Genomic DNA, 13,661 nt, shown 5'->3' on the forward strand with positions numbered 1-13,661 from the left:
TGCAGGTGAAAGTGTGCTGTGCCAGCAAGTCTTGGGTGCATGACCAGTGCCCAAATCACGTCTTCACTGGGCAAGGCTGACTATCTCCCACGTCATCTGTTTGCAGAGACTCTCCCCAAAAATAGCTTGTGTGCACCCTTCTCTCTGACTCCCACAGTTTTACCAGTTCTAGAAATGGGTTGCATGGTCCGTCACCCTCCACCTTACCGGGGGGAGGGGGGTGTTGGCTGTATCCCAAGACTCCCAGGTGCGACAGGAAATGCAAACCCAATGTTTGTCACACTTCGGAAATCCAGTGGTTCTGTCCAAACTGAAGTTGGTGGGCCCCCATGGATGGCATATGGGAGGCAGAAAGGAGAGTCGCCTCCTGATCCACCTCTGTCCACCCCAGGACTGGCTAGGGAGGCTTTTTGCTGGAAAGTCAAGCCAGTCCTAGGCTTCACCCAGCCCTTAGAGTCTTTGTCCTTCCCACAGAAAAGAATTTCAGCAGTAAACAAGCAGTGAAGTGAAAAGACAGATTTTAATTGAAGGTTTTTGAAGAAGGGGAGGCGGGAGAGAAAGAAAGTGAGAAACGCGCTTGAGAGAAAGAACATGGGCTTCTCCAGAGATGGAGAGAGCCCCAGTACACATCTCAAGAGAAGAGATGTGGGCGACTCATGTACTCGGGTGACATTTGTACTCGGCACAAGCAGCACATAGCCTCGGGCAGCATATGGGTGCACTTCCTTCATTCAAGGTGGCCTTTGTAGGGTTTCTCCAACCTGCCCCCACGTGGGACTTGTCCCTCGCTAAGAGTCCTTTACTAGGGTGGTTGCCAGGGGGTAGAGTTGGAAACGGTTCAGGGTCCTCTTTGAAATTCTTTTCCTTGACCTTTGTTCCTGCTGTTCTCATGGGGGTCCAGCCTTCTCTAGGTCTTTTGGTGCCAGGTGAAACCTTATCTGGCCTTAGTTCCTGTGTCATCAAGGTGGGCTTTTTTTGCCTTGGGCTATTGATTTCATTGCGTCCCAGGAATTTTGTTGCCGTGGGCCCTTTTCTGCCTCAAAACCACCACTGTGGTAAAGCAAATATTGCAAAACATCAAATAACAAATTGTTTCGGTTTTCCCCATGCTTATAAAATTGATGAACGCCCTGTAGTGCATCTGTTAAGTGTGCGGTAGCATTTGTCTTTAAACAATTCACGGACTCTAGATAAACACGCAGAGAGGCAATGGAAGCACCTGCTGTTGGAAGGGTGGTGCAAATAGATTTGCTTGACCTGAGGTTGGGGCCACAGACCTTCAAGTACGTTTGTTGGTTTGTTTTTTTAAAAGTAATATCTGCAAAGTGCAATAAACAAATCACATTATAATAGATGCACAGTATACACCTACACCGTATGTGCACAGTATACTTACATATGTTTCCCATATATCAATTAGGCATTGTTAGAAGTTATAAGAAATAATAATAAACTAGAACAATCATAGTGTAGAGCAGTAAAAGCTCTGTGAGTATAAACTCTCTCCCTCACCCTCAAAATACGCTGTTGGACCAGAATATTTTGGAAAAACAGAGGGCCATCCAGAGATAAAACCACTAAAAGGGGAAACCCTGACTGAGAGGGACTTGATTTTATAAAAAAAAAAAAAATAAATAAGTAAATTTACTATAGTAGTAAAATTACTAGTCATTTTACTTTAATTTTACTTAGTTTTATAAAATCACCACGGTCAAGCCACAGAATCTGGTAAAATTTGGACCAGGACTAGCCTTGGGGGATGTCTTTAAGACCCTCACCACCATCAACACCCATCGCCAAAGTATTCGTTTCCCTTTTCAGTCCATAACCCATTAACATATCCCGATGCTGTCCTGATTCGCCTGGCATCTGTCCTACCCCAGGGGCACTGGCTGTACAGACGCCTTTTTTCCTTTGACTAAAATCTGAAGACCTTGAAGGCAGAAACACTCATCTTTGTATCCCCAGTGCCCTGCAGACAGTCCTCGTAATCAATACCCAGGATGTGCAGCATTGCATCTGCGTATGCCAGCAGCATCTGAAATGATTCTAAGTATCAGATAAAAGCTAACCAGACAAGCTGAGCTCAGCATAACCTCTCAGTTGGCCATGAACTAACGGCCTGAATTAAGCATTGCTAGGTGTTCAAACCATGATGACTGCCACCACAAGCCAGGGGAAACCTGACCCATTATGGACACAATAATGAGAGGAAAGCCAAGTGGACGGAAGTGTCTGGAGTTCATTGGGCTAGAATTTGGACTCCCTGAAGCTCACTCTGAAAGACTGTGTCCATTTGATGTGTGAACAAATGGGAACCCAAAATGTCCCCTGACTGAGCTCATTTGGTTACCATAGGGTCGACCCAATTTAATACATCTAGGTCTGATGTATTAAATTCCTGTCAACGAGGCTCATCTCTTTTTGATGCAGTTGCTACCTCTGCAAAAGCATCAGAACTCAACAGTCACACAGGAGCAGTGGGCAGGAAGGGACCCTCTTTTGCTTTCCAATTCTTATAAGCTGCCAAGGCTTCCCAGAATATGCCAGCACTCAGGAAGTTTCAGGGGCCATCACCTGCTTAAATAAAGCTAGCACCAAAGACCCTGCTTATTCCTACCTGACACAGAATGTGTGTGTATATATACAAATATATACACACACATATATACATATATTTATATATATGGAATATTAAATGATATGGAATATTAAAATCCACATAAACCCAAATATAAGCTTCTATTTTCATTGCGAGCAATCAAGTACTGAGAGCCTAATTCATATTCTCACCTTGAGGAAGGTAGCAGTTGAGAACAGGGATGAAAATTATTAAATACTCTTCATGCTTTTCATATTTTTAAGTTCTGCAGTTTCCCTGTGGCACTGCAGCACTGTTCTCCCATGATTCATTGATTTGCTCAAGCGGGCACTAGTAATGTCTCCATTGTGAGACTTATTGTTACTGTGTTTGGCATACCGAATACGTCACAGGGAGCTTGCCAGGCTTTGGCGTGCGGGAAAATACTCTTGGTAGCTTGCCGGGCTCTCCGAGAGGGACGGAAGAATCAAACTCAGGTCAACCAGGTGCAAGGCAAATGCCCTACCCGCTGTGCTATCGCTCCAGAACACAGTTTCCCTAAAATACAAAACCCCAAATGTCTGGCAAGATCTCTGTGTCTTCTAACTTAAGTTGAATAAAACTGCAGAGGGGCAGGGGCAGGACTTAACCAGTCTCCCAAGGCCAGTATGTTTAGCCTCACAAACTACAAGGATCATTAAAACAATTGATATGTGAGCCGGGAATTTCACCTTCAGCCACTAGGAGCAATTTTAGGTCATGCTGAATCCCACCAGCAAGTGGTTACCTATAGTTTTATGCATAGTTAGGACTTTAACCCTTGGTTCTGCTTATTCCAGAATTTCTGGGGATCGTGGGGGTGTCTGAGCTTGAGGAGCAGGAATGGGAGTGTGGGGGGATGGGGCGGTGGTGAGTGACAGTACCAGTGCTAGGATTGTGGCAGATCCAGGTCCTAGACACAGTCGTGATGCTCAAGTAGATATCCCTGGGCTGGAGCAATAGCACAGCAAGTAGGGTGTTTGCCTTGCACACTGCCAACCCGGGTTTGATTTCCAGCATCCCATATGGTCTCCCGAGCACTGCCAGGAGTAATTCCTGAGTGCATGAGCCAGGAGTAACCCCTGTGCATGGCTGGGTGTGACCCATAAAAGCAAAAACAAAACAAAAAAAAAAATCAAGTAGCCATCCTAGCCTGTGATTTTGCTCTGCAGCGTTCTGACAGTGGCGCATTCTACTGGGTGGGCTTGGCGTCTGTTCTGCCCACCAGGGCAGGGGGGCTCACTCAGAGCCCTACTCCCTTGTAGCGCTGGGCCAGCCAGGGCAGGAGGCCAGGCCTAAGCAGCTGAGATCAGAGAGCCTGGCTTGTGGCTCTGTCCATCTGTAGGGCCAGCCTAGGGCTCCTGCTGGCAGGGAACTTAGGCACTGTTCCACCTAGTCAGGGCCCCACACGAGCTAGGCCAGCCTTGGAAACTGTTCTGCCGTGTTGCTCAGCCAGGCCAGCTAATACAGCCCTTCCCCCGATGGAACAGTCTCCACCAGATAAACCCGAAGAAGAATTCCCGGAATCTTCAACATCATCTTGCAAAACCGAGTTCCGGCAATACTAGGGCTGAGAGCCTGGCGTGTTGCTCTATTCATATACAGAGCTGGGACAGGAGCCGGAGTTTGACGCCATTAGACTTGATTTAATCTCCCCAAAATGAACATTTCCACAGCCTCGGCCTTGTGTGGCAGCTCTTCCACAGCTGAAAGCAGCTTCAGCCTACTGGCCCTGGGAACCAAATCAGAGCATGTCAGAAACTCAGCACCCTGTCCTTCCACCAACCTTCACACTGGCACTTGAGCAGAGAACATCACCGTGTTGTTCCCCATGAACATGCCCATGATTTTCCCATGTGCAGAGCAAAGCCTGGTGTGACCAGGGCATTAGACACATGGTCCTATTTTGATTCAGGTTCTCAAAACATAGATTCTGTCCCCAGTGTCCATTCAGTTGTGCAAGCCAGGGTGCTAATCCACATTTCAGCCCACTGCTGAGTAATTCTCAGTTGTGGTCAGCTAGTTATTCTGACCGGGCAATCATGTGTCTCACTAAGGCAGAGACCAAGCCAGCAGAATGTCAAACCCCTCTCAGCTAGGAGGACCCCTCCTGCTTCAAACTCAGGGCTCCAGCTTAACTTTTGCCCTAAACAGATCATAACGACCACCTGCTCCAGCCCAAGGGTATTATCACCCATCAGGTCCAGAACCCCAAGCTGTCTCTGATGCAGCAAACCTGTCTGGAAGATTTAGTCATGTTTACTCACATGACAGAAACCAGTGGAAAGTCAGGTACTACATTTCACTGCACGATCATAGTGATTTTACGCTAATTTGGCACTCAAAAATGTAGGGTGCAATTACTCTGTGAAGCTTTTAAAAATATTGTGTGTGCTGGCATTATTTAAAAACAAGATACAACAATTATACAGTGACACATGCTCAACCTAACATCACTAAAAAACTCGAAAAACCTGACTCTTAAGAATGACACTCAGTGGGGCCGGAGTGATAGTACAGTGGGTAGGGTGTAGGGGATTTGCCTTGCACGTAGCCGACCCGGGTTCAATTCCCAGCATCCCATATGGTCCCCCAAGCACCGCCAGAAGTAATTCCTGAGTGCAGAGCCAGGAGTAACCCCTGAGTATCGCTGGGTGTGACCCAAAAAGCTAAAAAAAAATGACATGAATGACAGTGAATATTTCAGAAGTCAGAATAATCCTCTTGAAGTTTAGGAGTCTAGTTAACAACAAGAATAATACCGATAACGAAACAAATTAGGAGAACTGTATAAGTCACGTGAGAAGTTTAACTACCACAAGACAGAAACTGACAGAGCCAAGGCAAACCCAGAGCCACACAGCAGAGTGACAGGACTGGGAAATTCAGTAGAGCTTCCAAGACAGACTCCACCATGCAGAAGAAATAGTCAATGAAATACAAGACGGAAATAACCCAAGCAAAGCTGTATATCTAGAAGTGAAAGAGAGAAGAAATCCTAGAGGCCAGAATGATAGTACAGTGAGTAGGGTGTTTACACACAGCTGACTCCGATTCTATTCCTGGCACCTCATATGGTCCCCCAAGGATCCTTAAACATAGAGCCAGGAGTAACCCCTGGGGTGGGGGTGAGGGGAAGTACATCCTGAGTACCTCTGAGTATGGATATAAAAAAAAAAGAAAAGAAAAATTTTACAGAATTTATGGTATAACATCATGAAAAACAATTATCACTCAGCCAGAATTATCGAATATCAAAACCAGGTAAAGATATTTCAGGAAGAAAAAAAATCTAGGCCAATATCTCTGATGAACACAGACACCAAATAAATAAATAAATAATTCACACACACACACACACACACACACACACACACAATGCTGGCAAACCAGAAGTCAGCAACACATACAAAGAATCATGCACCACAATCAATTAGATTTTGTTTAGGGAATGCAAAGATGATGCCACATGTGCAGGTCAATAAATGTGATGACAGCACATTAAGAATGAATGATAGAATCATGTGATTGTATCCAAAGATGCAGAAAACAGCAGTGGACCGAAAGCCACGTTCATTTCTGATAGATGCTCCCCATCTGTCACTTAGAGGGGGAGGAACATATTTTCACAGTCGTCACCCTCCTCCCCCAAGCCCATGTCATGTTTGATGCCGAGAGGCTTTTCCAAGCTTTTCCAAGGTGCCTCAGCTGTGACTCCTTCCGTGACCATCCACCTAACCCTCTCTCCTTGGAATAGGGTCTGGACTGGTCCGTTTAACTTACACAAATGTCACTGTTGATGAGAAATGTTCTCTCCCCAAAGCATTGGGTGACTAGAATAGCTGAGATAAGTGCCAGGAGGAGTACTCCATTGCTTTGAGGACAGCCGCACACGGGAGGGGAAAAGGCAGGTCAGATAGAAAAGGGAGCACCAAATAAAGGGTGTTGGGAGGTTCCTCTCAGGGTGGGAAATGCGTGATGAGAGTAGACTACAGACAGAACAAGATTGCCACTCAATGCCTCTTTTGCAAACCACAGCACCCAAAAGGAGAGAGAGAACAAAAGGGAATGCCCTGCCATAGAGGCCGGGTGGGATGGGGGGAAAGGGGGTGGGAGGAATACTGGGACTGGTGGTGGTGGAGAATGGGCACTGGTGGAGGGACGGGTATTCGATCATTGTATAACTGAAACCCAAGCACAAAAATTTGTAAGTCTACAACTGTACCTCATGGTGTTTCACTAATAAAAATTTAAGAAAAAAATAAATAAAAATTTAAACATTTTTGGTCTAGAAGGAATACAATTAGAGTATGTGGTTTATTTTATTCTATAAAATAATTCTACTCCATATAGACCCAAAATATTTAAAATTTTATTATAAGTAGTTTTTTTTTATTATAAGTAGTTTTTTTTTATTATAAGTAGCATGGACAAAAAAAAATAAGCGTTGGGTGACTGAGGGCTGATTGCCGCTTACATAGCATGCTGGTGGGGAGTAGTTTCATGAGCTTCACTCTGAGTTTGCCTTCCTACCTCTCTTTGTCACTCCAGGTGTTGACAGCTCTGGGCAAGAAGCGTGTTAGGAAAACCAAGTGAACTGTTGACATGGATGGTCTTATCCTGTAATGGTAGCATGGCTCTCCCGTTGTTCATCGATTTGCTCAATTTGTTCAGTAACATTCAGATTTGTTCAGTAACATCTCCATCGCGAGACTTGTTGTTACTGTGTTTGGCATATCGAATACGTCACGGGGAGCTTGCCAGGCTTTGCCATGCGGGCGAGATACTCTTGGTAGCTTGCCAGGCTCTCCGAGAGGAGCAGAGGAATCAAACCTGACTCAGCCAGGTCGGCTGCGCACAAGGCAAACGCCCTACCGCTGTGCTATCGCTCTAGCCCCTTTCAATTTTATTTTTTTAATTGCCTTCACAAGATTTCCTGAGAAAGACTACGGGCTCCCTCTAGTGGGGCGGAAGCCTCCTGCCCAAATTATTTCCCCAAAGCGTGTGATTCGGTGTGAGGGAACAGGGGACCTTTCTTAACTCTGCCATTGCAAACTTCCTCCAGGGTGCTTTACTCCTGGAAGTTCAGGAAAGAGAAGAAAGCCACTGGTCTTGGGGAGGCTTACCAGGAGGGTCCCCACATGAGAGTTAAGTTGGTGGCATGAAACTGCTCTCACCTAAACCAAGGGGGATGCAGGTTACAGGTCTGTCCCGGGCAGCATTTCAATCAGCCAGCTCTGTCATTTCTAAATAGGTAATTGCGGATTCCATTACTTCCCTCTTAAGCCTTTGCTTTGATAATTAAGGAGTTTGAAGGATCATCTCATCTTGTTTTCTCATTTTTACTGTGGAGCTCAGGTGGTTTGCTCAAGATTACACATTTGCAAGTCTGCTTTGACCTTCATGTACCTATTAATTTTACTGAAAGTCAGCCTTAATTCGCTGGCTTTTCTTCATGAGGAAAAAAAAGGATCAAAATCCATTGCTTTCTTTAAAAAATTATTGCCTTTCTGTTTCATATTTGAAGCTTAAAGTGCATCTTTTATAAAGTTTAATAACAGGTTAAAAAAAAAGTGTTAATTCCAGCACTCAAAAGGAGAGAGAGGGAAATGCCCTGCCACAGAGGCAGGGTGGGATGGGGGCTGGGAGGTGGGAGGGATACTGGGATCCGTGGTGGTGGGAAATGCACACTGGTGGAGGGATGGGTGTTTGAATATTGTATAATTGAAACCCAAGCACAAAAATGTGTAAGTCTGGAAAAAAAAATAAAATGTTTTTTAGTGGAAAAGGTAAAGGTAAAGGCCCTCCCGTTGTTCATCGATTTGCTCGAGCGGGCCCAGTAACGTCTCCATTGGAGACTTTGTTGTTACTGTGTCTGGCATATCAAATGCGTCACTGCCGCGCGGGCGAGATACTCTCGGTAGCTTGCCGGGCTCTCCGAGAGGGGCGGAGGAATCGAACTCCGGTTGGCCATGTTGGCTGCGTGCAAGGCAAACGCCCTACCGCTGTGCTATCACTCAGAAGCGTTAATTCCGATTCGTCAAGAAAAATTAAAATTGCACCCAGGCAAGGAAGAAAGCAGTGCCTTACAGGAATGGTTTGTGGCTTTACAGTTGGGCAAAAGAAAAGAAAAGAAGTTCGCCACGTTTAGTAATTAGAATGGCTTAGACACAAAAGGGCATTTACCTTGCACGCAGCCAACCCCAGTTCAAGTCCTTTGTTTCTCTTGGAGAGCCTGGCAAGCTACCAAGAGTATCCCGCCTGCACGACAGAGCCTGGCAAGCTCCCCGTGACGTATTCGATATGCCAAGAACAGTAACAAGTCTCACAATGGAGACATTACTGGTGCCCTCTTGAGCAAATTGATGAACAGTGGGAGGACAGTGCTACAGTGCAGTGCTAGACACAAAACAGCAAATGGCCAGTCAGTATGGGCACTCATAGACACCTTCAGTTATAAGTCCATTCATCTTACCTGTCACCCCTTTCATTTCTCTTCCATCAAAGCATATACTAACTTGCTTTTTTTAAAAATTATTTTTCTTCGTTGCAGAGTATTGGATATGCCAGACACAGTAACAACAAAGTCTCCAATGGAGACGTTACTGGGCCCGCTCGAGCAAATCGACGATCAACGGGAGGGCCCTTACCTTTACCTTTTTCTTCGTTACTATTGCCAAAATCAGTCTCCCAACAGGAGCAAGGTTGTTACAAAGCTGTTTTCTTTCTTACAGCAAACCACATGCTTGGTTTTGGGACCCTGGTCAGCACTTCGAATACCTATGACGGATCTGGCGTTGTGACCGTGGAAACGGACCGCCCGCTCCTCTGGACCATGGCCATCAAACACTGACCCCAGCCCGACGGCCTTCTGCCTATGCCAGAGACTTACCTCATTTGCAAATGGCTTGCCGCTCTACAAAAACACTTCGCCTTGGGGTTCAGAAAGCCCAGCCACCCTGTGGAAGCCCCGTAGTTTTCAGTTTACATTTAGATGATCCAGGTAACTCTAGAAAGGACACACCTTCACTTTCCGAGTGGAAAGGGTAGGATGGTGATCGATGTTTGCCAAGTGAGGAGGCTGTATTACCTCCAGTTGGAAAATCTCAGGGGGCGTCTTTCTGCTGTGAAAGTCAGTACTGATTATCCTTCCACTGTTAATCATTCCACATATCCTGGGGAATTATTTTAATTCTGAGCCCAGAAAGCTCTGCTGAGATGCACTGCTATCCCCCATCCAATGTTCCCACCCGTCCTTAAATGCTTGACACCAAGGCCCACTGCTGGGTGACTGTGATTTTCTTCTTCCCTCTGAGGTCGAAAAAAGAAGTCCATCTAGATTGGGATGCTACAATCGCAACATTTCACCCAGGCCTTACCGCTGCATTTAAATGTGCTTCTCCCTCTTAAAAAAAATAAGAACAATTGAGCTAATCATTACATTGGGAAATAAGGTAGCCTAACATGCAAGAGAACGAACGGGAGATGGGATGGGGGATTAGTGACAGCATGAGGCCTTAGTGAATCCACGGGTACAATCACGTTCCTCACCCGCACACGCTAGGCAGAAAGTGTGGTGCGGAGGAAACCAAAATTTCCAAATTCATTTCAGCCCGACATCTGTCAAACCGAATCCACTTCTGATGGTTCACAGATTATAAGTTAATGCAGATGGTCAGAACATGAGTTTGACAGTCTCAGGAGGGTCAGTGGGTTGAGGGAGTTTCAAAGCTCAGGTCCCCGTCCCAGGCCAGCCATTCACCTGAGTTCCTGAACCCCTTTCTTTGGGTGGGAAAATGCCCTGGCTTAATGGGGCGTAATGCCCTACCCACGGGGCCATCTGGACACTTAGCTACTGACCCAGCGGGTTTGGCCACCTGGACACAGAGTGTTCACGTTGCTGTTCTCGCGAGACTCTCTTGACTATCCTACCCGTCTCTACCCAATTACCAACCCAATGTTGCCATATAGCCCACGGGGGAGAGGACCCTCCCCAGCGTGCTGCTAAGCAGATGATGCCACGGAGCTCTGAGGAGAGGGACCAGCAGCTTTTTCTTTCCCTCCTGGTGCTCTAAGGTGCTGCGTCGGACTGTCGTGTGAATGGAAACCAAAGCGGGATCAGTGGAACTACAGAGAGCTGTGAACCACTGATCTATCAGAGCTCATTTGTTTATGCAAATACCTGTATCACTTCAGTCACATGTCAAATTAAAATATTTAGTTAGCAATGTGTACTTCTTTTTGTTGTTGTTGTTCAGGTTGTGTGTGTGTGTGTGTGTTTTAGGGGGGCAGTGTTCATTTATCGTTTTGATTTTTAATTGAATTAACATGAGATAGGGGCTGGAGCGATAGCACAGCAGTAGGGCGTTTGCCTTGCGCTAGGTCAACCCAACTGACCTGGCTTCAGTTCCTCTGCCCCTCTCAGAGAGCCTGGCAAGCTACCGAGAGTATTTCACCCACATGGCAAAGCCTAGCAAGCTACCCATGACATATTCGATATGCCAAACACAGTAACAACAAGTCTCACAATGGAGACGTTACTGGGCCCACTCGAGCAAATCAGTGAACAATGGGAGGACACTGACAGTGACCATGAGATAGAGAATTACAAAGCTGTTCATTATTGGGTTTCAGTTGTACAGTGTTACCACACCCATCCCTCCACCAGTGTAATTTCCAGCACTAATGTCCCCAGTTTCGGGTCTTGCTCCCAGGAACTGGTTGTCTTATTGAACTCATTTCCACATCTCAACTAGTCTTCGACTACTTTATGTGAGCATGGTGACAACACAGAGGCGGTGTGCCCGGTCACCATGCTCACCTCCCCATGACCCTCGCCTCTACATCCCCCTCCTGGGATGCTGCCCATCACCCTGGAGAAGCCAGACGCTGGGCCCTGTGGGGAGAGTAGTTGTGTTGTGTTCTGCGATCACTTTCAGCTTCTCTCTATGCATCAGGCATCTAAGCATTCAACAAACCCACAAGGGCATGTTACCAAAGCCAGGGCTCACTGTGATTAAAAGATCTTTTTGTCCTCAGGTAATAGGGGAATCCGAAAAAGAGCTTCAACTGCTGGGACCTACTAGAGCCCCATGTCACTCTGAGATGTTAGTGGTCAACTACCCAAAGCACTAATCTATGACCTAAACAATCACTAGTCTAAGGAATGGAGGAAAAACTGCACCCTCACATGCCGGGCCCTTGGGGTGATCGAGCTCTGGGCCTTAACGTGTTGCTGGACACGTGGTAATTTTCTGCTGGGTGAGAATTGGGCCATTTTCCTAGTTCGAAGGACCCCCCTAGAACAAGGAGGAAGGCAGGATGTCCTGGCATTTCCTGCAGCTGCTGTATGTGTGAGATGAATTTGAAACAGGACTTCTTGTTTAAGTCAAAGCTTAACTTGGATGATTAAAACACAACAGTCCATGGTAGGCAGGAAGAAATCACTCTCTCCCAAGACGCAGTGACTATGAAGTGAGTGATCTGCATGGTGACATCCAGTGGACGTGGGCCTTGACGCTCTAGGAATGCATTTGTCTTGTGAATCAGTTCATGTACAGGTACACGTGCACACACACGCACACACATATACACACTACCCCATAGCCTAATAATTTTATTTTAAATTTTAAAACACTTAAACACCAAAAGGGGCTAATAAAATTCATCTTTATGTTTACAATAAAACATCACAAAACTTCATTGGTCTTCGTAGATGGTACTACTTGCTTGTATTCCAGATGATTCTAACAGCAGGCTCAAGGGCTAGACACATAGTACAGTGGGGAAGGCACTTGCCTTGTACCTAGCTGACCCAGGTTTGATTTCGGACACCCTATATGGTCACCACCAGGAGTGATCCCTGAGCCCAGAGCCAGGAGTAAGTCTTAAGCATAGCTGGGTTATGGCCCAAACAAAACCAAATGAAATGTTTAAGACCAAGCTACATTTTTTGAACAATAAATATGGAAAGCGATGAGCATGAATTTCTGCAGGACCTGAGCAGAGACGCCATTGCATGGTACAATTAATTCTGAGCTTGTTCCTTGATGCTATGAATCCACTAATAGAATATAAATCCTCCAGGAGCATAAATGTTGAATTTCTTGTTAACTGCTCTATCATCTCTGTCTTCGGCTAGGACCTTCGCTGTGAAGGTGTGCAAAACATCTCTGGGTAGTGCCACCATTGCCGTAACTAATCCCTTTTGGACCGAGGCCCCAGCAGTAGACTGAAAGTTCTTCCTGGTCCCAGGAAGGTAATTTCTATTCCTTCTGTGATCTCTTAATTCTCCAAGACTTAAGCTACTAGTGTGAGGGTGAAACTGATGCCATGACAAGCTGCAGCTAACATTTAAGTCTCAACTAGGCCTCAGTTTCCCCAAAGCAGGACATGCAGTTTCTGGTAAATTGAGTAATTTGCCTAGATAAGGAATTGGGTAGTTGGGTCTGGCTGGTCATGAGGGGGTCACTGTACCCTCCTTAGAATCTGTTACTCACCATTGTCTAATTGCTGACCACTGTCGTAATAGGGCTTATGCTAAAAAAAAAGACCCACATATAAATTGCTTCTTAACTCTGAACCCTTTATAAACCTTTGCTTGTGATTTGGAGTCAGGATCCTTGTCAAGACACCACTGCGTTCAGATGAGACTTGGACCCTAGCTCGAGCTAGCAAGAGCTTGAGTTAGTAATAAAGTTCCTTTGCTTTTGCATTATTGTGTGTGGACTTGGTCTGTCTGCAATCGGGGACCCGAAACTCAGGCACAACACTGGTGAACGCAAACATTTCCCTTTCACTGGCACCTCTGCCCTCAGAGGGACTGTGCGGGTCTGAGATTGGGCAGGCCTGTTCATTTCCCTGCTCACTCCTATTTCAAAGGACGAAATAACATACACAGAGCCCGTGGACTTGCAGTCTTCATCCAAGGCAAAATATTGACAGTGACAAATACAGGAAAAAAGCAAAAGGCCAAGGAATTTGAAATGAGGCAAGCAATGATGGAGGTTTAAGAGCCTGGTACGACTCAAAGACTCCAGGT

At 46.0% G+C, this 13,661-nt stretch overlaps 1 protein-coding gene across 1 annotated transcript in view; it reads left to right on the top strand.

Moving 5' to 3' along the window:
- The window catches only part of TPK1 (thiamin pyrophosphokinase 1), a 428,537-nt gene extending 417,790 nt beyond the window's left edge, over positions 1-10,747 (top strand). The window contains exon 9 of the mRNA XM_056124023.1: positions 9,355-10,747. Within this exon, the coding sequence (XP_055979998.1) occupies positions 9,355-9,473 (119 nt within the window). The 3' untranslated portion in view covers positions 9,474-10,747. The remainder of the gene's footprint in view (positions 1-9,354) is intronic.
- Positions 10,748-13,661: the final 2,914 nt, after the last annotated feature.

This window comes from Sorex fumeus, unplaced genomic scaffold, assembly GCF_029834395.1.
Source record: "Sorex fumeus unplaced genomic scaffold, SorFum_2.1 ptg000048l, whole genome shotgun sequence".
Lineage (NCBI taxonomy): Eukaryota > Metazoa > Chordata > Mammalia > Eulipotyphla > Soricidae > Sorex > Sorex fumeus.